The following is a 24,692-nucleotide window of genomic DNA, read 5'->3' on the forward strand; positions in this document are numbered from 1 at the left end:
CTGAGAAAAGAAAAATAAACATGTCAAGAAATCTGAAAAATGAAAATAATGAAATATTCAGTACTTTACCACATTAATTCATTTGATAAAAAAAATCTTGAATTTAAAAATGGTCTACTTACAGTACAACCACGTGACAGATATTCTTCAAATAAAAAAAGAATAAACCTAATATTATAGCCCTCTGATATTTATTGAGACACACAGATCAGGTCCAGTATATTCAGTTCAGACCATCACAATACAAGTAACTAACATACCTTTGATTATGTGTTGGTTTGGTAGTAAGTCTAATTTCAGACTGCTTCCTCTTCAAAGCACAGAAGCGGTCAAAGAACAGACACGGTTAAAGAAAAAAAAAGAGGGGCAGGGCCGATTTCCTTTAGAAGAATCTCTTTTAACAGATGCTTGAACATGTATAGTGATCAAATGAACAGATACCATGAGAAATGCACACCTAAATATTACATCAGGTGCCAGTTAGATTAACGTGTTGAATTTTTGTATCATTGTGTTAAACCTACAACAATGATTTAAGCAATATTTTAAGCAGGCAAGAGGTACTCGAACTGTGTGGAAATGTGTGAAAGGTTCAACATGACATTAACTAAAAATGCAGTTGAAAAGACACTTCTAATAGACCAGTAGTCTTAAAATGACCAGATATTTTAGGGGTTGATTAAAAGGCCTCAGCTGATGTTGAGTGGCTGTATTTGCATGTAAAGACACATTTAAAGTAGTAAATTTGTGGATGTTGTTTATGCTCATACAGTTCATGACAAAAGTGAAATCATAATCGAGAACCACTTTAAACACCTTCATCAAAGTATATCAACCTTAGCTTTTATGTAAGAGTGAGCGAGCATTCAAAAAAGCTTTTCTTACCTAGAGTATATCTTGTTTCTAGTCCATCTAAAAATGATCAAATCAAGAAGCATTTTCTACACAATGTTGTCTAGTTAAAAAAAAATAACGTCCAAATTAAGTGAGTTTTTTTTTTACATAAAACAAGCTAAATAATCTTGTTTCAAAAGAAAAACCAGCTTATTTTGCTTTCCCCATTTGCAGATTATTTTACCTATTTAACTTCATTTTGACTCAATATTTCTGAAAACAAGACTATATTTACTGCTTGTCTAGAAATTATTTCTTGATTTAAGAATTGTTTAGATATTTGGACCAGAAACATGACAAAAACACTTGGAAATGAAAACATTTTTTTGCTGTGTAGTCATTACTTAAATGAATTAAGACTTCTGGTCTCATTCACCTCTATTGATTTTGAGCTGTACAAACAGCTTGCTATTCTGCTTGATGTTGCAAACTGGTTTTAATGTAACATGATAAACACACAGCACAAGTTTGACCATAAAAAAAAACAGGGCCATGTGATAATATATGCAAACCATATACTTGTGGTGACACAGGGAGGATGGCAAGATTGAGAAAGATTATTCTATAATTATATATAACTGTATTCTATACAGTAATATTCACGTGTTAAAGGCTAGGTCAATTAGCATTGCATCATAATATTAAAGCAGAGTTTAATACCTTGAGCAAACATTGTTAAAAAAGAAACGAGCTTTAGCAAATATGGTAAGTTTTTGAGTAGCTGACGTCTTCTTCACAAATGCATATGTAGAAAATGTAGGTTATGCATCAGGGCACCCTCTAGCGTACAGTATGAATGAAACAGAAATAACATTAATAGCATGGACATTTATTGTGCACCAGCAAACAATCAAAAGACAAAAGGACTGATATAGAAAATAATGGACAGTTCCAGGCAGCAACTTTATTTATATTCATGTTACTTCTTATGATATTCAGAGATGAAAAATATATACAATTATTTACTGAAATTAAAGTTATACAAAGCTACATAAAGAACTTGTTAATTAACTTGAACAACAACACAGACTGTGAAAGAACAACAGCAATACTTTCTTATCATTAGTAATGTTCTCAGCTAATGTACTGTGGTCTCTGAATAAATGGTTTCCTGGATGGTTTTCATTGAAGATCTTCTCGAGGTGGTGGGCTTTGTCTTGGAAAAGTGCAGGGCAGCATAATTTAAGTCATCTGTTTCAATCTGCAGAGGAAGAAAATATAAAGTAATAAAATTACGCCACTGAGCGAATTTTCACACTGTCTGTTACATAAAATACCTGTATTTTAAAAAGTAATGATATCTGAATGTGACATTGAATGTAGTAATAAATGGGATAATGCTTAAAACTCAGCATATATTTATTTATTTAAAAAAGACAAACATTTGAGAAAAAATACACAAGTATTTTCCTAAAGTTAAATAATTTATGTCAAAATGCAGACAATATAAGAACATGCCTGTAAAACATGTATTATTCTCTAGAATTTGAAGGAATTATTAATTACCTGATTAATTATTAATAATGATTATTATTAGTAGATTGATAATCACCTGATTTATCTGGCTTCTGAGTTGTTCTGTAGTTTCTGTGGAACATAATGAAATTACAGATCACTGGTCTGAATGTCTAAGTAGAATACCATATACACAGTGGTGTGAAAAAGTGTTTGCCCCCTTACTATTTCCCCCTTTTTTTGCACATTTATCAAACTTTAATGTTTCTGATCATCAAGCAAATTGAAATATTCATTTGAATGTCCAACCATCAAGCTGAGGCAAACTTGAGTTCAAAGCACACAAGCAGGAACACTACTGAATGGCTAAAGAAAAACTAAATGACGACTTTGGACTGGCCTGGTCAAAGCCCTAACCTTAATCTAAATGGGATGCTGTGACATGACCTTAAAAAGGTGGTTCAGGCTCAAAAGCCATCCAATGTGCTAAATTACAACAATTCTGCAAAGAATAGTGGGCCAAAATTCATCCACAGCACTGTAACAGACTCATTGCAAGCTATTGAAAATATTTGAAAAGAGGCCCAACCCGCTTTTAGATTTAGGGGGCAAACCTTGTTTTTTTCACACAGGGCTATGTAGTTTTTTATTTTGTTTTCCCTTAATAATAAAAACCTTAATTTCAAAAGTGCATCAAGTGTTTACTTGTACTATCTTTGACTAATATTTCAGTTTGTTTGATGATCCGTAAAGTAAAAACATGCACACAAAAAAAATCAGTAAGTGTCTGTCTATCTATCTTTATGAATTTTTACAATTTCATATAATTATGTTTATTTACCTTTTTTGCGACTCTTTTGAATCACCAGAACTATGTTCATAACAATGGATATTACACTTATAATAAGCAGGATACAAACAACTGGACTCCAAAATGATGGAGCTGAAACAGATGTGCTGATATTTCTGTCAGTTTCTGAAAGACAAGCAACATTCTGTAAATACAAGGCTGAAAATCTGTGTTTTGGGGGGGTTGGTATAAGAAAACAACTTTTACTTAAATATTGACTTTTCTAAACCACTTTAAATATAATTTTATTCGCCACAATCATTAATAAATAAACAAAAAATATTTTGTCTTATGTTTTCTTTTAGGAAGGTTCCTTTGCAAAGTTTTATACAGTGAATGAGACCCAAGGCCTGTAAGCTGACATGTTTACTGTATTTGTGAATGTTTCCAATTTGGGTTTTTGGTCACTTTTTGTTTATGTTGTTTGTGGTTATGAAAGAGATAAAAGAGGATTCAAACAGTGACTCCTCTAATAGAGTAACTATAATATAAAATTTTGGTACAATTTATATATATATATATATACACACACACACACACATACACACATATACACACACACACATATATATATATATATATATATATATATATATATATATATATATATATATATATATATATATACTCAGTTATATTCAGTTAAACTGATCTATTTTGCTATTTAGCAACAACCTCCCCCATATTTTGTTATTTTTAGCTGCACTTATTTTCAATGTTTGTGTAAGATTACAAAGAGTGGCCGAAATTGAAATGTACAGTTTTGGCGTTTTTAGTAATGGAAAGGAATAATATTATATATGTTTCATCATTTCATATGTTTTATCATCTCAATCATTTATTCTGTGACTAATTTCATTGTAACCAAAGCAAAATATTGTAATTTATTTATTTAATTTACAAGCATTCTGTAAATTACTGCTCCATATTGCAATAGTCACACAATTTTAACTGCACTTATTTCCATTATTGGTATATGATTGCAGTAGGTGGCTGAAACTTTTACACGATCATGCTGATAACATCTCTTTAATCATTTGACAATACTACAGCTTGAACCACTGCAGTAAACACAGATATACAAACTTTATGTAAATTTCTGAATTCAAAATCTGTCATTAACTCACCATTATGTAGCAGAATTGTCCCTTCTCCAAACATCATGATGTTCAGGAAAAACTTAGCACAATAGTAAGTTGCAAAATCCTCTTTCTTCAAGTGAAGGATACTTAAATTATAAGAGCCACTTGCAATTGTTATAAAGAATCGATTAGTGTTGTTAAAGGCATTTTGATATGTAACTCTTCCCGAGTTGGGAGCTGAATGTGCTATAAGAAGTGGTTTCTTGCCAGCTGAATGTTTATACCATGAAATAGTAGTTACATAGTCATCAGAGTGAAAACAGGGTAAAGTCACACTGCTTCCAAGTTCAGCAACTACCAGTGGCTGCTGATGAATAAAATCTTCTTCACAGGTCCCATCTAAAACAACAAAAACAAACAATTAAGCAGTAAGAAACAAACAAAAAAAAAGTTTAACATAAAGCTTATTAAAAATTAGGGATGGTCAAACAAAAATTATCACAATAAAACTATATGCATATGGATAAAACAAAAACACATTTTATACATTTTTAGGCTTCAAGGCATATTTCATTTCTGGTTTCTACAAGTTTTACTCAGCAAAAAAAAAATGCCTTTAAACTTGAAATAAACTGAGATTTGACATTATGATAATCATCAATATTGACAGATATAAATGTATTTGTGGTATTTTTTTGTCATTATCACCCAACAGTTTAAACTTACATGCAAATGTGAGGAGAAAGAAGGTAAAACAATCTTGCAAGCTCATTTTTCAGCACCTGAGAAAAAAAAATAAGCATGTCAAGAAACCTGGAACATGAAAATAATGAAATATTCTAATTTACACATTTTATATTTCTAAAATATGAACGGAAGTACTTCATCACATATATTAATTTGATAAAATAAAATAAACAGTTTCACTGGTCTACTTACAGTACAACCTTGGTTTGGTAGTATCTAATTTCAGACTGCTTCCTCTTCAAAGCACAGCAGTGGTCAAAGATCAGACACGGAAACGTAAAAAACAAAAAGGGCAGAGCGGACTTCCTTTAGAAGAATCTCTTCACAGACAATTGAACCTGCATAGTGATTAAGTTAACATGCAAACTGAAATTAGAATAATTTATGAGTTTTTGTATTATTTTGTGGCTAAACTTTACAGCTGACAACATTGTTCAAAATTATTTAAAGTAAGCAAGAGGTGAACTCGAGGCGCGAGTGAATGTGTGAAAGGTGTGAAGGGTTTAACATGCATTATGCACTCCAATAACACTTCTAATAGGCCAGTAGGCTTAACATGAACAGATACTCTCAACTGCCACTTTATTAGGTACACATTACTAGTACTAAGTTGGACCCCCTTTTGCCTTTATAACTGCTTTAATCCTTTGCGGCATAGATTCAACAAGGTACTTGAAATACTCCTCAGAGATTTTGTTCCATATTGACATGATAGCATCACGCAGTTGCTGCAGATTTATCAGCTACTCATCCATGATGTGAATCTCCCGTTCCACCACATCCCAAAGGTGCTCTATTGGGTTGAGATCTGCTGAATGTGAAGGTCATTTGAGTACAGTGAACTCATTGTCATGGTCAAGAAACCTGTCTGAGAAGATTTGCGCATTATGACGTCGCGTTACCCTGCTGGAAGTAGCCATCAGAAGATGGGTACACTGTGGTCAAAAAGAGATGGACATGGTTAAAAACAATACTCAGGTAGGCTGTGGCATTGACACGGTGCTCAATTGGTACTAATGGGCACAAAGTGCGCCAAGAAAATATCCCCCACACCATTACACCACCACCACCAGCCTGAACCGTTGATACAAGGCAGGATGGATCCATGCTTTCATGTTGTTGATGCCAAATTCTGACCCCACCCTTCGGATGTCACAGCAGAAATCAAGACTCATCAGACCAGGCTATGTGTTTTCAATCTTCTATTGTCCAGTTTTGGTGAGCCTGTGTGAATTGTAGCCTCAGTTTCCTGTTCTTAGCTGAAAGGAGTGGCACCCGGTGTGGTCTTTTGCTGCTGTAGCCCATCTGCCTCAAGGTTGGACGCGTTGTTCATTCAGAGATCCTCTTATGCATACCTCAGTTGTAACAAGTGGTTATTTGAGTTACTGTATACAGACATGCCCAAAATTATTGAAACCCCAGGCAAATTCTGACCTAAAGTTACTTTTTTCCACAAAAATTCCTCTTGTATATCATCTGAATGTCTTTTAGGAGAGGCGTGTACAGGAAAAAAAATAGCTGATTAAATAAAAGTAACATATACGTTGTTTATATATATATATATATATATATATATATATATATATATATATATATATATATATATATATATATATATATATATGTGTGTGCATACAGACACACACATAGATATACTACATAAATATTTTTTTTTTTCTAAAGATACAGGACATTTTGTTGTCTCTCAGTGGATACATATGGTTTATCGACGATATTACATTATTATTATCGCAATAAATACCATAAAATAGTGACATAATTTCAAGTCCATATCACCCATGCCTTCTATTTGGTTTAATTTATTGCCATAACCATCACCTCATTGAAAAAAAAACACTCTGTGTAATCAATTATTCTGCTTATACCACACCCAAAGATGTTGTTCAGAAGATGCATTTTAAGACATTTGTATGATTTTTAGGACTAGTTTCATCTCATCTAAAGCCTTTTTAAAATTGTTCTGATTGTGATAGAACTGAAATCATTCAGCAGAGTGATAAAGAACTGTATTCTGGTCAAGACCTATCTGGACCTATTGTTTGCTGATTTGAAAAACACAAAGGACATCTGGTAATGCATGTCACAGCAAATACAAAGGCCTAATTGTTTGATTCTAGCTAGAAATTGTATTAAAAGAGTAATTTAGATTACAATTAAGTATTATATATATATATATATATAATTTATATATATATAAATATATATATAAATTAATTTATGTATTCCAATTATTGCAAATATAAATTTGATATATTACTACATGCATTATTTCAAAATTTTTAAATATAAATGTTCTTTACTGAAAGAGATAGAAGGTTAGGGGGAAAGTGCACATAGGAGAGCTATTTTTGACACTGACAAATGTGCATGGCATGTGTGTTTTTCATTCAGATGGAGGTGTGAAGACACAACACTTGGTCAGTCCTGTGGTTGGTAAATTGTCAAACTTGCAAAGCGTAAGCAGGTACAAACAAACAATCACATATAAGATAACATAAATGCATACATGCACAGTATTTACTATATTAATATTATTAAAACATTTAATCGGTGCTAAAGTGAATTTTTCCATTGATGTTCACCACATCAGTTCTAGACTGAGCATCTTCTTCCTGTCAGCCATTCTACAGGAAATGATGTCATACACTGTGGCCTCTAAATAGAGCTCTATTTATCAGATTTTATTTTACTTATATAGACAAAAGATTAGTTTACGCTTGAGTTTGGGATTTGTGATAGTACAATCCCAAATCTGTTTAGAGCAGCTTATTCACTTTAACCCGACTGCATTTTTCAAAAAAGTTTGTATTCTATTGACTTTTATTGTGTTTTTATTTGAACTGATTGTTCAAGCTGTCCTGCACGGTGACCTAGAGTGTCATGAAAGGCGCCTTTAAATAAAATGCATTATTATTATTATTATTATTATTATTAAATCAGAAAAAAGTTGGGAAAGTATGAAAAACACAAATAAAAAACGTAGTGATTTCTTTTTTAAATTTTTAATTTTGATGCTTCTGTAAGTGCTTAGAGTCTGAGAAAAGCTCATTATTAATAAAACTTATTATTATTATAATTATTTGCATTATTATAATTATTATTTTAATTATTATTTGACTTGTATTTTATTTCAGACAATATGAACACCACATATTTCATGTTTTGTGACCTTCATTTCATTTGTAAATATACATATTTTCCTGACATTGAGACATGCAACACATTCCAAAAAAAAAAAGGTTGGGACAGGAGCAATGTAGTGCTAGAAATCAGATAAATTGGTTGAATAATGATGTGATTTGAAACAGGTGATTTTAACAGGTGATTGTAATTATGATTTGGTATAAAAGCAGCATCCAACAAAGGTCTAGTACTCTAGGAGCAAAAAAAAAAATGGGCCGACCAAAATTATTAAAATGTTTAAAAACAGGTGGTACGGCGTCTCAGTGGTTAACACTATTGCCTCACAACAAGAAGGTTGCTGATTTGAGTCCCAGCTGGACCAGAAAGCATTTCTGTGTAGAGTTTTCATGTTCATGTTTGTGTGTGTTTCCTCAGGGTGCTCCAGTTTCCCCCACAATCCAAAGATATGCAGTTTAAGTGATTTGGTTTAACTAAATTGGCCTTTCTCTGTCTCTCTCTCTCTCTCTCTGTGTGTGTGTGTGTGTGTGTGTGTGTGTGTGTGTGTGTGTGTGTGTGTGTGTGTGTGTGTGTGTGTGTGTGTGTGTGTGTGTATGTGTGTATAAGAGTGTATGGGTGTTGCCAGTACTTGGTTGCGGCATCCGCTGTGTAAAACATATGCCGGAATAGTTGCCGATTTATTTTGTTGGGGCGACCCCTGATAAGGGAGGAAAAATTAATTAATGAAAGAAAGACATTTAGAGATTTCATCTTCAACAATGCATTACACAATTAAAAGATTCTAGAAATCTGGAAAAATTTCAGTCCGTAAAGGACAAGGGTGCAAGCCTAAGCTGAACTACCATGATCTCCGAACCCTCAGGCGGCACTGCATCAAGAATCAACATTCATCTATAAGCAATATCACCACATGGGTTCAGGACTACTTTGGCAAACCTTTGTTGAGTACAACAATACATAATGACATCCACAAATGCCAGTTAAAACTGTACTGTGTCAAAAGGAAGCCCTATGTTAACAGTGTCTAGAAGCGCTGTCGACTTGTCTGAGCTTGGAGGCATCTGGGATGCACCATCACACAGTGGAAATGATTTCTGTGGTCAGATGAATCAGTATTTCAGATATTTTTGGGAGAAATGAACGCCATGTGTTCCTGACCAAAGAAAAAGATCATCCAGACTGTTACTAGTAACAAGTCCAAAAGCCAGGGTCTGTCATGGTATGGGGTTGTGTCAGTGCCCTGGGCAAAGGTAACTTTGCACTTCTGTGATGCACCATTAATGCTGAAAAGTACAAAGAGATTTTAGAGCACAATATGCTGCCTTTTTTCAAGAGACACCCATGCATATTTCAACAAGACAATGCAAAACCACATTCTGTACACATTACAAAGTACTGGCCGCAGAGGAACAGAATACAAAATACCTGACTCCAATAGAGAATGTGTAGTAAATTCTACAACAATGAAGACACCATCCTTACGCCCCATTCACACGGGGCTACAGCTTCTACGCTTGACGGGCACGTCTGAAGTTAGGGGTGGAGCGATCGTCATAGAAGCGTCAGCCAATGAAATTCAGTCAGCAATAGGCCACTGTCTAGCTGGTGTATTTGCATACAGCGATCAGATTGGCTGACGCTTCCGTCGGTTGAAAAGTTGAGCTAGTCCCAACTTCTGCAGCGAGCAATGCCTGTGAAGCGGCGCCGATGGATCCACAATGCAGTTTGGCAACGCTTGACGTCACCCATTCAAAGTGAATGGGAAGCGTTGACGCTGACAACCCTGTTTGAATGGGGCGTTATGCCCACCTTAAGACTTGTTTAAAGAAAGAATGGGACAAAATTACACCTGAAACACTTCATCACTTGGTGTATTCAGTCCCTAAACGTCTTTTAAGTCTTGTGAAAAGGAATGGCAACATTACAAAGTGGTAAATGCTTTACTGTTTCAACTTTTTTTTTTAAATGTGTTGCAAGAACCAATATTGGAATACAGTTTATAAAACTAAAAAAAAAAACAATGAAAATGATGAGGAACACATTAAATGCTTGTTGAATTGTCTGCAATGAAATAAGTCAAATTTAGAAATCACTACTTTCTTTTTTGTCTGTTTTTTTTTGGAATTTTTTCTGATTTGTGGTAGTAGACTCACTACCAGGGTTTTTATCAGTCTTAGAATCAAGTCATGAGGTTTCTTGTTCATCTTTTATCAGTTTGACAATGCATGTGCTTGTGGATGTTTGTGGTGAATATGCAGCTCAAAAGACTTCAAAAGTAAAGGCCTCTGATGTGGTGCAACGGCTGGATCTTTAAACGCTCATGTTTTATATAGTGAACCTCCAGTGCTACACATATTATAAGATTCCAGTAGTTAATGATATATAAGTAAAAGTATTTTGCCTATAATCTAATATTAACGTGTACAGCATTTTTATCACAATTCAACATTTACTAATGCATTCATAAAATTTTTGTTGTCAAATTAAAGTATTCATTTGTGATAATTTAAAATAATGTACAAAAAAGTCATTCATTATTAGTTAACTTGTTAACACACTGCACAACATAAGAGTTGTGCAGTGTGTTAAAAAGTCAACTAACAATGAATTTTTTTTTTACATTATTTTACATTAACTTTAACAAAGATGAATAAATACCCAGCAATGTAATGTAATGTATTGTTTATTGTTTGTTCAAGTTTGTGAATATTTTGAGTGATATTAATGTACTAATTAAAATGTATTGCAAAAGTTTAACCATTTATTCTTTCTGTTGAATCCTTAAAATAAACTTGCACTTCTCAACCATCAAACTATTCATTTGCAATCTTATACCAAATACAAAAATAAGGGCAGTTTTAACAGCTAAAATTGTGGGAGAGCATTGCTATTATGTGACTGTAATATGGAGCAATTAAGTGTAAAGTTATATCAAAATTAAATAATTCACAGAATATTTTAAAAATAAAATGATTTATTCACAACAATTTTCTATGGTTATGCTAAATAAGTAACAAAATAACAATAACATGAAATGATAAAAGCACATAATATCAAATGTACTCAGCTTAAATGTAAAATAGGAAAAAGAGGGCCCGGGGGGGTTGGGGGGGTTCAGAAAGTAGAGCGAGAGAAGAAAATAAAAGAGACGGCAAGTTTATAATCCAACTTTGCCTCTTCCTTGACCATGTGACCAAAGCCCAAATACTGAGACATTGCAACTGACCAATAAGAACTTCATCAATATCTGACCACAACTTAAGTCCACACACATTTTAGCCATGCCCTGATCTTTATCAGCCATCTGTATGGTTTGCAAGACATGGTTTGCAATAAAAACAAATGCATATGATCATTTACATTCTTTTAGCTTCAATCACTAAATATTTAATATTAAAATACAAAAAATCTTTTTTTAAGCTTGAGGATGATAATAAAGCTCAAGAAAAAAAGAGTCAAAATGAGTAAAGAGGGACAAAAATAACTTCTATTGGTTTACATTGTGCTGATATTTATAGACTAAAAATATTTACAATTAACCAAAATCAAAATTATAAAAAGAAAATGTAATGTGTGAACTGGTAAAATTATTAACAAACCTAAACAACCACAATAAAAACCACAATAATCTACAGCAGCAATTATCTCATAAAGTGCTTACTGGTCTGTGTATAAACACAGATAGTTTCTTCTTGGCTAGTTGTCACTGAAGAGCTTTGCAAGGCAACATAATTGAAGTAATTTGTATCAACCTGCAGAGAACAAATAAGAGAAATATTATCAGTGGATTTTCACGGGTATTCTTTGTGTACACTGTGATGTTTATATCATGCTCTTATCGTCAGTTTTTTTTTTTTAAAGATCATGTCCAACTGATATTCACAGGTGATGAACAGAGCAAATGTGTACAATTACTGACATAACACCCCAATACACAAGGTGGCGCTGCACAATTTTATGCTTCTGACTCTTGTTACACAGAAGAGGCAGTGGCATCCCTATTCGCATACTATCTGTCCTAAATAGTTTTAGAAAAAATAGAACCAGTATGTCCCAAACCATAGTATGTTGAAAAGAGCATGTCAAAGGTGCCCGATTAGTGTACGATTTCCAGTAAAAATAAAAGTGTAGAACCATCCATAACTGCTAATATTGCCCACAGTACATTGCTGGACGTGAATTTGTTTAGAATTATAAATTCGGGTAAAAAAAACAAAAAACAAACTACAAACATGGCGGACATGCAGAATGAACTGTCAAGTAGAGAGGATTTGGTAAAGCTGTTTGAATGACTGTTTATTAATATCTGGCCAACTGAAAAATATTTAAATCGTGTTTTTGCGCGTTATAGTTCAACTACAGCAACACTGTGAACATATCAAGACGTGTTTGGAAATAAACTTCTGAATGAATAATTATCCAAAGACCTGAAGAGATTTCTCTGCATGAAAGACTCGAAAGGCAGACTATCCTGCTGCTGCTTCTCCAATAAGGTAAGTAATTAAATATGAAAGAAATATGGATGATATTGAGATGATTGATAGGGAACATAACAAAGCAACAAAACGATCTGTTAATGAGGAAGTAGTATGTCTCAAAGCTTGCATAATCTTCTGTTACACAAGTATATACCTTCACAAAAGTAGTACATACTTTTAGTATGTGTAAGCAAATTAAAAGGCAGCAAAGGTTGTTGCTTGAAGAGACGCACCTGGCGAAGCTATATGTATTAAATTGTATTTTATTAAGGTCTACAACTACTCCAATCCTAACCCCGACCCTCACAGTAAGGTAAGAACAGTAATTACACCAAGTATTTTTCATATTATTTATTATTAGTTAATCCTGTGACTAACTTCAGAATGTTAAGATCGTGTCTGTAAGAACACACGCAAACTTGGGGCGTTAAAACTCTTTAACGCAAACATTGAAGAGTATGGGATCAGATATAAATCAAAACTCTAAATTGACTCATGACTGAAAAATGTGACCCATTCCTAATCAGAAATACAGACTTAAATTGACGACGGTCACCTAAAATTGAAGTCAAATTAAATTTGGAACATGAAACAAACATGAATTCTGCTAAATATAATTATTTTCAGAAACGCTAGAAAAAGCAAACACTTATCTAACATTTCAACCATTCATCAGATTTCATTGTCGGGTACATCTGTAATTTTTATTCATGTCACAGAACATTCAAACACAATGTTTCAAAACAACTAGTTTTGAAACTAGATGATGTGTGCAGCATCTGTCTTTAGCAAGCCCCAAGGGGGAAATATTTTACACACGCATACACCAGAAAATAGAACAAAGTTGTGAATTCTGAAGAGACTTGAGTTATGAATGTACTTAAAGCTTAAAATTATGCTTGCCATTACAAAAAAATAGATATTTCTAAATATATTAAATGCAAAGCATCTGTTTTACATTGTAATGATATTCCATAATATTATATTTAATACTAATAAATGAAAGCACATTTATGCAGTATACGAGATGTTTTAAAAACATGTACAACTTTACTTACCTTATATTTTTTTTATCACTACTGTGCATATTTAAGGGATTTAAATGAAATGTAGTTTGAAATGTAGTAGGTGTAGGAAATGATTTAAGATAAAATTTGGAAAGATCAACAAATTGTATTCTAGCTTCTACAGTTTTGCATTTATCCACATTCAGATTTTCTTATGTTTTTAATACACAGGCAAAATAGGACCCTTACTATAAAATATTTTTCAATCTCTAAAAGTTTAAAGAAGAATAAAAAATATATAAACATAATTACCTGAATAACTCGACTTAAAATTTGTTCTGAAGCATCTGTGGAACATAATAACTTTGTTAAATTACAGATCACTGATCTGAATGTCAGAAACAAATGTATTGTCACTGTAGGTAACAAGTAATAGTAATACTATGAGTAAAGTATTTGTATTTATTATATAACATACTGTACTTACCTTCTTTGCAATATGTGCAAATCATCAGAAATATGTTCACAATAATGGATATTGCACTTATTACAGACAGGATCAGAACGACTGGACTCCAAAACGAGGATTTAGGTGTGATGATGATGTTCGTTTCTGAAAGACATACAACATTCTGTAAATACATTAATATGCTATACATCTGAAAATCATCATACACTCTACAAATGACTTGTGCTGCTTGTTCAAACTACTTATTTAAAAATTTGTTAAAACAACACAGTTCTTAAGTTTTTTGGGACATCTTAATTGTTTTATGTTAAGTCTACTTGAATGTCAAAATTATTCGGTTAACAATCAATTTGTGTTGGGACAACATGTATCAATTGTGTGGAACCACATATTTTTTTAAGGTGTAGGCATTTGTTTTTATTGCAAAACAATGTCTATTAAAAGGCACAATACAAATTCCAAAACGCACAAAAGTGCTAATAAAGATGTGGGGTCTCGCTATAAATGTGGCGTACACACAAAACGGGTGGAAACATGCATACTAACCGTACATCATTTCCCACACAAAGGGTGGAATGGGAGAATTAAACTCTAAGTAAACATATTTAACCTTAATAGTGGCTTATTTGAACCACTATGAAATAGAAATGATAATTACTAATAAACAAACTAAAAATATTTCTGGCATACGTTCACTTTGAGGAAGGTTTGAATGCAAAGTTTAAAGAAACTCCAGGCTGTAGACTGATGTGTATATTTGTGAATGTTTTTAGTAATGGAAGGAATAAAAGAGTATTCGAACTGTTACCTTGTCTCTTTGTTTGGTTCTCTTGCTTTCTGTCTTTCTCTTGTCACAAATTCATTTGTAATCACAGCAAAATATGGTTATTAAATCATTTAATAAAGTATTGTGTGAATTACTTTTGATTTAATATTAATGCTAAACTGCAATGCATTTGCTGAAGGTGGTTAAACTAGAAACATAGCTTTTACAACATCATCCTAATAAAATTTTTTGAATCATTCGGCAATACTACAGCTTGAACCACTGCAGTAAACACTGCCTTATAAACGGTTATGTACATTTTAGAATGCAAAATCTGTCATTAACTCACCATTATGTAGCAGAATCGTTCCTTCTCCAAACATCATGATGTTCAGGAAAAACTTAGCACAATAATAGGTTGCAAAATCCTCTTTCTCCAAGTGAAGGATACTTAAATTATAAGAGCCACTTGCAATTGTTATAAAGAATCGATTAGTGTTGTTAAAGGTATTTTGATATGTAACTCTTCCTGAGTTGGGAGCTGAATGTGCTATAAGAAGAGGTTTCTTGCCAGCTGAATGTTTATACCATGAAATAGTGGTTATAAAGTCATCAGAGTGAAAACAGGGTAAAGTCACACTGCTTCCAAGTTCAGCAACTACCAGTGGCTGCTGGTGAATAAAATCTTCTTCACAGGTCCCATCTAAGACAACAAAAACAATCAAATAAAAATATGACACAAAACTAATTTAAAACAAAGCTTAATAAAAATTACATAAAACAAAACACATTTTATAAATGTTTAGGCTTCACAGCATATTTAATTTCTTGGTTTTTAAAAGTTTCACTCAGCAGAAAGTCTGCCTTTAACTTTGAAATAAACAGAGATTTGGAATTAATTATGATAATCATCAATATTGACAGATATAAATTTAATTGTGGTCTTTTTTGTCATTATCACCCAACATTTTAAACTTACATGCGAAGGTAAAGAGAAAGAAGGTAAAACAACTTTGTAAGCTCATTTTGCAGCACCTGATAAAAAAAAAAAAAACATGTCAAAAAAAAAAAACAACCTGGAACACGAAAAAAATTAAATTTTAAAGTTACAACTTGTATATCTCTAACATCTGAACAAAAGTACTTTACTACATTTATTAATTTAATGAAAAACATTTTAAATGGTCTACTTACTGTACAACGTCAGGAGAAATGTATTATTAAAAAAAAAAAACTTAATATTACAGCCCACTTAATATTGATTGAGCCACAGATAAGGTCCAGTATGTTCAGTTCAGAAAACCACCATACAATACAAGTTAAACAACAGACTGCTTCCTCTTCAATGCACAACAGTGGTCAAATATCAGACACGGAAATGTAAAAAAAAAAAAAAAGGGGCAGAGCCAGCTTTGTTTAGAAGAATCTCTCTTAATAGACGCTTGAACATGTATAGTGATCAAATTAAATGATAAAATGAGAAATGCACACTTAAATATTACATCATGTGGCAGTTTGATTACTATTGTGCAAGTGCACTTTAAAGCCGACAACATTGTTTAAAACTATTTTAAGTAGGCAAGAGGTGAACTTAAGGTGCGAGTGAATGTTTGAAAGGAGTGAAGGGTTTAACATGCAATTAATCAAAATGCACTACAAAAGACACTTATAATAGGTCAGTAAGTCTTAAAATGAGCAGATATGAGTTGATTAAAAGGGCTCAGCTGATGTTGAACAGCTGTATATGCATAGAAAGACACTTAGTGGTAACTTTGTTGATGTTGTTTATGCTCATATACCTGTCAAAGGTGAAATTATAATCGAGAACCACTTTAATCACCTCCATCTCATCCAGCTTAGTTTTTATGTAAGAATGAGCATACAACATGCATTTCTTACTTAGAGTTTTAGTCCAAATATCTATAATTCTCGAATCAAGAAGCATCAAAAAGCAAACTGTTATATCCTTTACCATTGTGAGTGACATATCAGAGTTCAAAAAAATTATATTATTGTAAAAGAATTATAATATTGTTAATGTGCACATCTAATCTTGCACATCTGTGACCAAGACAGCAGGTCTTTGTGATGTATTAAGAGCAACAATATCCAGAATAATGTCAGAATACCACCAAGAATGACAAATTACATCCAAAAGTAGTAACTGTGGATGCAAGAGGAAGCTGTCTGTAAGGGATGTCCAGGTGCTAACCTGGATTGTATTTTAAGCTGCCCAACTCACTGAAGAATTAAATGTACCTCAACTCTCCTGTTTTCACCGAAACTGTTCATCAGGAGCTTCACAGGGTCAATGAACATGGCCGGGCTGTTATAGTCAAACCTCTGGTCACTCGTGCCAATGGCAAATGACAATTTCAATAGTGCCAGCAACAAAAAATTTAAACTGTGGACTATGTTAAGCATGTATTGTCCTCTGAAGTCCACCTTCACAGTCTCTCCCACATCCTGGAGGGTTACGGTGTGGAGAAGCCCAAAAAAAGCATACCACCCAGATTGTTGCATGCCCAGAGTGAAGCATGGGGGTGGATCAGTGATGGTTTTGGCAGCAATATCATGACATCTCTAGGCCCAATACTTGTGCTAGATGGGTGAATCACTGCCAAGGACTACCAAAGCATTCTGGAGGACCATGTGCACCCAGTGGTACAAACATTGTATCCCGAAGGCGGTGTCGTGTATCAGGATGATAATTTCAATTCAATTCACCTTTATTTCTAGTACTTTTTACAATGTAGATTTTATCAAAGCAGCTTCACATTGAATATTATAGTGATTTGAAACAGTGTCAGTTAAGTTTTCAGAGTTTAAGTTCAGTTCAGATCACCTCAGTTTAGTGTGGTTTAATATTCACTGCTGAGTTTTTTTAATTTTATAGTTGCAGTATTTAGTGTGCTAGTAAAGATGGCATCCATACTGCTGGTAACTACATTAAGGTAATTTGCGGGTGCATTTCAATGAATGAAAGTTCTACTAGGGCAATATATCGGTGCAGATCTGCTAATTTCAGGTAAACACAGCTTATAGTAAAAGGTAGTGGTCTGTAATATCATCACTTTGTGGTATAATGTCTACATCAATGACCTCAATTCAATAAGACAGAATTAGATCTAATGTATGCTTTAAGCCAGGGGTCACCAAACTTGTTCCTGGAGGGCCGGGTCGGTGTCCTGCAGATTTTAGCTTCAACCCTAATCAAACACACCTGAACAAGCTAATTAAGGTCTTACTAGGTATACTTGAAACATCCAGGCAGGTGTGTTGAGGTAAGTTGGAACTAAACCATGCAGGGACACTGGCCCTCCAAGACCAAGATTGGTGACCCCTGCGATGGGTTGGACCAACAACATTTTGCTTTATCCATTACTGACCATTACTGCATCAAGTGAATGCAGTAAATCCATAAACGCGAGCCCTAATGTATCGTTAGCATCTTCTATGTGGATATTAGTCATGTGGATGTTATAATGCACCAATAAACAGCAAGCCAGGTGACAGACTGGTTTGATGAACATGAAAGGTAAGATGAACATCTCCCATGGCCTGCAGTAACCAGATCAGCCACAAGAACTAGTTTCTTTTTCCATTCATCCACATACTAATTCACCAACATCATTTTAGAGCTAGTAATTAAATGATTCTCTAGTGTAATGTCTAAAATGATGACAAAACAGGTGATTTTGTTCACAATTTAAGATTATAAGGCTGAACGGCATGAAATGCCATCAGTCTACAGAGATTTCCCAAAGATTTTTCTCTGTCGCAATCGGGAGTTCACAATAATTAACCCCGAAAAGCCAAAGCAATGCAAACATTAACAGATGACTGTTGTGTTTGCGATAAGGAAAACCAGTAAACACATGCGGTCATTACTTCTTTCTTTCTTTTTACTAAACTAGTCTGCAGTAACAAAAACAGGAGACTCATTAGAAATAAAAAATGGCTAACCAAAAAGTAACTCAACACAAAATAAATACATTCCTAATATGTGAGTCCCATCTCACACTCAACACACTACAATTACTATGGTAAAAATACAACACTACAACATACAAAAGAGAGAGATCGACTAAGAATGCCACTTACCTGGTTTATCATGATTTGATCAGCTGTAGTTTGTATTTTTGCTCTGAGGTTTTTTCTAATGGCTTATTATGCGCTCTCTGTCTCCATGTTGTGGAAGGACTAAGTCAACTGTCTTTACTCTGCTCAGGATGCCGATGTATCACCGAAATTATAAATATTTTAAATGGGCATTATCTTTATAAATAAACTGCATAGTTGAAATCTAAACAACTACATTGTCACCTAAAAGCCTCAGAAGTACATTATGTTGTCCGACAGCTACAATATTTGTCAAACTGTAGTCCTCTGCTTGCCACTCATGTAGGCAGAGTAATACGAAAGATTGAAGAAGTCTTACAAGTGCTGATATTGCAAAATATCAGATGGCTATCTGCCAATCAAAGAACCAGACAGAAATTTTGTATGTATGTAATGTAAATGCAAACTCTGGAACTCTCTACCACACTCACTTCGCTCTGCTAATAATATCTCTGAATTCAAATCCTTACTTAAGACTCACTTATTTTCTGAATGCTTTGCATCTGATCTACCAAACTGACCACTTAATCTGATCCACCACTATCCTGCTCATATGTCTCTTAGGTCTTGTTTGTGTTATTCAAGTTTGTTATATTTGACCTCATGTATGTTTGTTTATCTTTCTGTTGCATTCCTTGTAAAGTGTCCTTGAGCTCTGGAAAGGCGCTATATAAATAAAAATTATTATTATTATTATTATTATTATGTACGTACGTATGCATGCATGTATGCATGTATGTATGTGTGTGTGTGTGTGTGTGTGTGTGTGTGTGTGTGTGTGTGTGTGTGTGTGTGTGTGTATATATATATATATTAGGGGTGTAACGGTTCACAAAAATCACGGTTCAGTTCGATATGACAGTGGCGTCATGGTTTGGTACGTTTTCGATACAGCAAAAAAAGAAAAAAGCCAGAGGATTCCTCTGATTAAAAATTTTTATGTAATAAAACTAACATCAAAATAGTATGATCTTTTTTTTTTTTTTGACTTTAAACAGTGGTAGAGCTATTCTTCCAGGGTTTCTGCTTAGCAGCAAATAAAACAAATCCTTTTTTATACTTAAAACCCAAAAGCGTCCTATAAAAATAAATGTAATAATTTAGTTAAACAAATAAAAAGAAAATAAAAATTAAGTTTTTATGGAACTCAGTTTCAATCTATTTTTAAGTATTTATTTATTTTTAGAAAGATGAGTGTGCACCTTTTCTTCAGACAGCACAGATCTGCTTGATTTGACGGTCACCTGCCATTTTAGTGGATCTGAATGCAGGTATTATCTGACGGAAATGGGCTTATGAAGGAATAATGTAACGGGGCTCTATTACATTTAACTTTTTTTAAAACATTAAATTACTACTACCGATTAAGGTCTCTCATATCCACAGCTATAAAAGTGCAGATCGCCTCTGTGATTTGATTTGCCCTGTTCGAATCTGTAGAAATGGCCTGTCTGATCCAGCGTTCTTAGCAGATGTTGTTTTTTTTCCACCACTCTCTTGGTGGCGGTGATGGTGCACTACGTATCTGTAGAGCGGTGGGGGCGTGTGCGCGCAACATATCTGAAGAGCGGTAGAGGCATGTGCGTGCAATATACCTGAGCAGAAGGGGTGAGTTGTGCCCAACATACCTGAAAAGCTGAAAGGGATGTGGTGGAGAGGGGTGTGCAACGTATTTAAGGACCGGGGGGAGACGTGCGATTTCCGGAAGACTATCATTCGTTTGCGGGCATCCAGGAGTCTCTATGCATTTGCGGAATATGTAAACAGGAACTTGGGGGAACTTGGGGTCCAGGGTTGCTGGGGCAACAGGGGTGGAGCCAGCACGAGCAGGTTGACAGAGAAGAGTGTATGCTTTAAAAAATTGATATTTTGAGTTCAAAAGCGATGATCTACTGTTTAACATGACAATGCAGGGCTCGAAATTAACCTTTTTGCTTGGTAGCACCGGTGCTCCTAACTTTTAAAATGTAGGCGCATCAGCCAAAATCTAGTCGCACCCACCAATAAGCACTGTTATTACAAGTTTTATACAAACATATTTATTGCATTTGAAATCAACACTAATCAAAATACCAAAGAAAATACCAAAAGATGAGTATGTGTATATATATATATATATATATATATATATATATATTAGGGGTGTAACGGTTCACAAAAATCACGGTTCAGTTCGATACGACAGTGGTGTCATGGTTTGGTACGTTTTCGATACAGCAAAAAAAGAAAAAAGACAGAGGATTTCTGTGATTAACATTTTTTATGAGTGACCAAAAGAGACACAGAGCGCTCACCGGCCCTGCACACACTGCCTAAATGAATCTGTTAACGGTATAACCGTGTTGTTCTCACAAGTGCTGTCTGATATCGCACTGATGCTTTTGACACATACTGTACCTTATTATATGCATACGTCATGTTAATAGCAATATAGTTTTTTATGAGTAGCGATATTAGTTTACTCAGTGCAAGCCCATTTGCGATGGTGTACATGGTGTTAAATTTGACATGTAGCTGCCACTTGCACGGCGGACAGCAACTGGCGATTATATGAGGGATTACACAGAAGCTCTCGTGCTAGATGTGGCAAACAGTTACCAGAAAATTCCATCCCACAGACTTTTCATAGCGGACTTGAAGCCAATGGAAGTCTACCACTCTTGGAAAAGATGGTGGATTAACATTCAGCCCATGATCACTACTAAGGTGTGTCATTATTTTTAACTTTAGATGCCATGGTTTTTAGAACAAAATCTGTCAGTGTTATCTTCTTTCTCATCTTCAGCGCATTACAATTTTTCGTTGTAGTAGCTCTCCCTGTCATCCCAAGCAAGACTAAGTGATTGATAGCTGATATTAACCAATCATTCGCGTTCAGTGCTAGAGCAGTGGTGGGCCAATAAGAAGAGCGCTAAGGCGGGGCAAGCATTACGGACTTGGCTTTGTTTACTGCAGCAAGGGATAGTGATTTCAAGTGCAGATAAAGAAAATTTCGCGTTTCAAGTGCAGATAAAGAGCTTACAGATGCATTGTGCGTGAATGTCTCCCAAATTGGTGGCATGTGGTGAACAGTTTGCAGTAAAAACTGGTCGCACACAACAATTTTAAACACTCACAGAAATGCTCCCAAACATATTTTGTGGTCGCATAGATAAAATTTCGGGCACATATGCGACCAAAATGGTCGCAATTTCGAGCCCTGCAACGGGGAAGGCAGAATGTTGTCTGCCACGTCATTTGGGATGCCATGTTAAGTGTTGTTGCACTGAAAACATTACATTTTGTAGTTATTCCCATTTATCTTTTAGATGTTAGTCTGAATTGAATATTTTAGTTTGTAATACTGAACCGAAAGTCTCATACCGAACGGTTCAATACGAATATGCGTATCATTACACCCTTAATATATATATATATATATATGTATAGATGTATGTATGTACAGTATGTATGTATGTATGTATGTATATATAGTCCATATTGCCCATGCTTAATACTTGGTTTGAATTAATAGCAAAAAAAAAAAAAAAAAAAAACATTCAGTTGTATTTTCTTGAATATCTCATATTTTTTTTATGTTTTGACTTTAGAACTGAAGTCATTCAGCAGAGTGGTATAGAACTTTAATGTGGTCAAGACCTATCTGGACCTATTTTACCAACCAGATGCAAGTATTCAACAGCCATGTCGTATAAATCTGAACTTATAGCTGATTTGAAAAACACAAAGTACATCATGCACGTAATGCAGGTCATAGCAAATACAAAGGCTTCATTTTTTGAATCTAGCAAAAAAGTGTAGCAAGAAATTATTCTTGAAAACACAATTAAATATTTTTAAATATATCATGTGTTTATATGTTTATGCAGTTTTTATACATTTTTTGTTGTTATAACACTAATCAATTATTGGAAATATAAAGTTTATATATTACTCCATTTATTACTTCACACATTTTTTAAAATAAATGTTTTAATCTAAAAGTTTAGAGGGTTAGTGGAAAGAGTGCACATAGGAGGGTTATTTTTGACACTGACATATGTGCATGTGTGTTTTTGATTCAGATGGAGGTGTGAAGACACAACACTTGGTCAGTCCTGTGGTTGGAAAATTGTCAAACTTCCAAAGCGTGCGCAGGTACAAACAAACAATTTCTTGTAGTTTGGCTGGAATAAAAGCAGTTTTTACTTTAAACATTATATAAATTATAAAAGATTTTTTTATATTGTCTACAGAACAAATCAATTGTCCAGCGGCTTGCCTAATTATCCTAAATTATTAAACATAATAACCTAGTTAAGTCTTTAGATTGCAGATTAAGCTGAATATTATTTTGAAAAGCAAGTGAAAACAATTTAATCAGTCACCATGGCAAAAACTAAAAATGTCTCCTTTGAGCAACACTTGAAAAATATTTTTGCACAGAAGGGTAAATAATTCTGACTTTAACTATATCTCCATATAACTTAATATAAACTTTAAATATTTTAGATTTTCTTGAGATTTGTTGCGATTATGTCAGTGCTAAAGTGAATTGTTTCTCCGCTGATGTTCACCACATCAGTTCTTAGTCTGTATTGAGCATCGTCTTCCTGTCAGCTACTCTACAGGAAATGATGTCATACGCTGTGGCCTCTAACTGGAGCTCTGCTTATCACGTTTTTTCCTTTTATAGACAGAAGATAAGTTTAAGCTTGAGTCTGGGATTTGTGGTAGTAGACTAGCAGGTTTTTTTATCAGTTTAAAAATCAAGTCATGAGGTTTTGCTGTTTGTTCATCTTTTTTCAGTTTGACGATGCATGTGCTTGTGGACGTTTGTGGCAAACATGTGGCTCAAATGACTTCAAAAAGTAAAGGCCTCTGATGTGGTGCAATGGCTTTAAACGCTCATGTTATATACATTGAACCTCCAGTGCTATGCAGAATAATAGCTCTTTTTTTTTAAACTGGCCTTTGTTTTTTCAACAAACAAAAGATTTGACATTATATAATTGGTAACATTTTATAGTAAGATTCTGTTAGCTAATGTTAGTTAATGTATTTGTTAACATGAATCAAAAATAAGTAGACATGTACAGCATTTATTTATATCACAATTAAAAATCCAGAGTTATGCGGTGTGTTAAAAATTAATGCTTTTTTAAAATTTTTATTTTATTTTATAAAACTGTAATAAGTGCATCATCCATTGTTTATTCATGTCAAGTAATAAATACGTTGTATAACTTTATTGTTACCATTTAATATCTCTGAATCCAAAAATAGACTTACACTTTAACATCTATTCAAAATATTAGTTTTGGTAAAACTATTTTGATAGTCCATTTGAGTATTAGTAGACTATCTGCTTAATATCTGCTGATTCTGATCCTTCAACAGACATTTAACTGACTATAAGAAACTTTTCAAGTACATGTCAACTTACACTAACCCTAACCCACACCTAAAGGGCGTCACACACCGTATGCAATGCAACGAATTATATATGTAAAGTATCGCACATCAGATGCGCACTTTCCCATGCTATTTAAAATTAAACTAATCAGACGGTGCTCTGTGGCGAGGCCGAAATATGAACAGTGTCCTGAGTCGTGGCTGACTTGCTGCGTCGGTGTGTGTACCCTGATAGAAACCTATGTTTAGAATTCTAAAATGCATGG

At 33.9% G+C, this 24,692-nt stretch overlaps 2 protein-coding genes across 7 annotated transcripts in view; both read right to left on the reverse strand.

Annotated features, from left to right (window-relative positions):
* Positions 1-1,703: 1,703 nt before the first annotated feature.
* nitr3b (novel immune-type receptor 3b) lies at positions 1,704-5,285 on the reverse strand. Its single transcript, NM_001007211.3, is given in 6 exon segments — positions 1,704-2,095; positions 2,447-2,481; positions 3,191-3,325; positions 4,327-4,680; positions 5,008-5,063; positions 5,221-5,285. Coding segments are annotated over 5 exon segments (693 nt in total). The 5' UTR covers positions 5,054-5,063; positions 5,221-5,285; the 3' UTR covers positions 1,704-1,972.
* Positions 5,286-11,146: 5,861 nt separating this feature from the next.
* nitr3d (novel immune-type receptor 3d) overlaps positions 11,147-24,692 on the reverse strand; it is a 150,558-nt gene continuing 137,012 nt past the window's right edge. For 2 of the 6 annotated variants that reach the window (XM_087258700.1, XM_087258699.1), the window contains exons 3-8: positions 15,890-15,945; positions 15,260-15,613; positions 14,953-14,991; positions 14,163-14,288; positions 13,988-14,022; positions 11,147-11,942 (exon numbers count right to left, since the gene is read on the reverse strand). In XM_087258700.1, the coding sequence (XP_087114826.1) occupies positions 11,832-11,942; positions 13,988-14,022; positions 14,163-14,288; positions 14,953-14,991; positions 15,260-15,613; positions 15,890-15,935 (711 nt within the window). In that variant the 5' untranslated portion in view covers positions 15,936-15,945 and the 3' untranslated portion in view covers positions 11,147-11,831. 6 annotated transcript variants of the gene reach the window in all.

Source organism: Danio rerio, chromosome 7, assembly GCF_052040795.2.
Source record: "Danio rerio strain M-AB ecotype USA chromosome 7, GRCz13ab, whole genome shotgun sequence".
Lineage (NCBI taxonomy): Eukaryota > Metazoa > Chordata > Actinopteri > Cypriniformes > Danionidae > Danio > Danio rerio.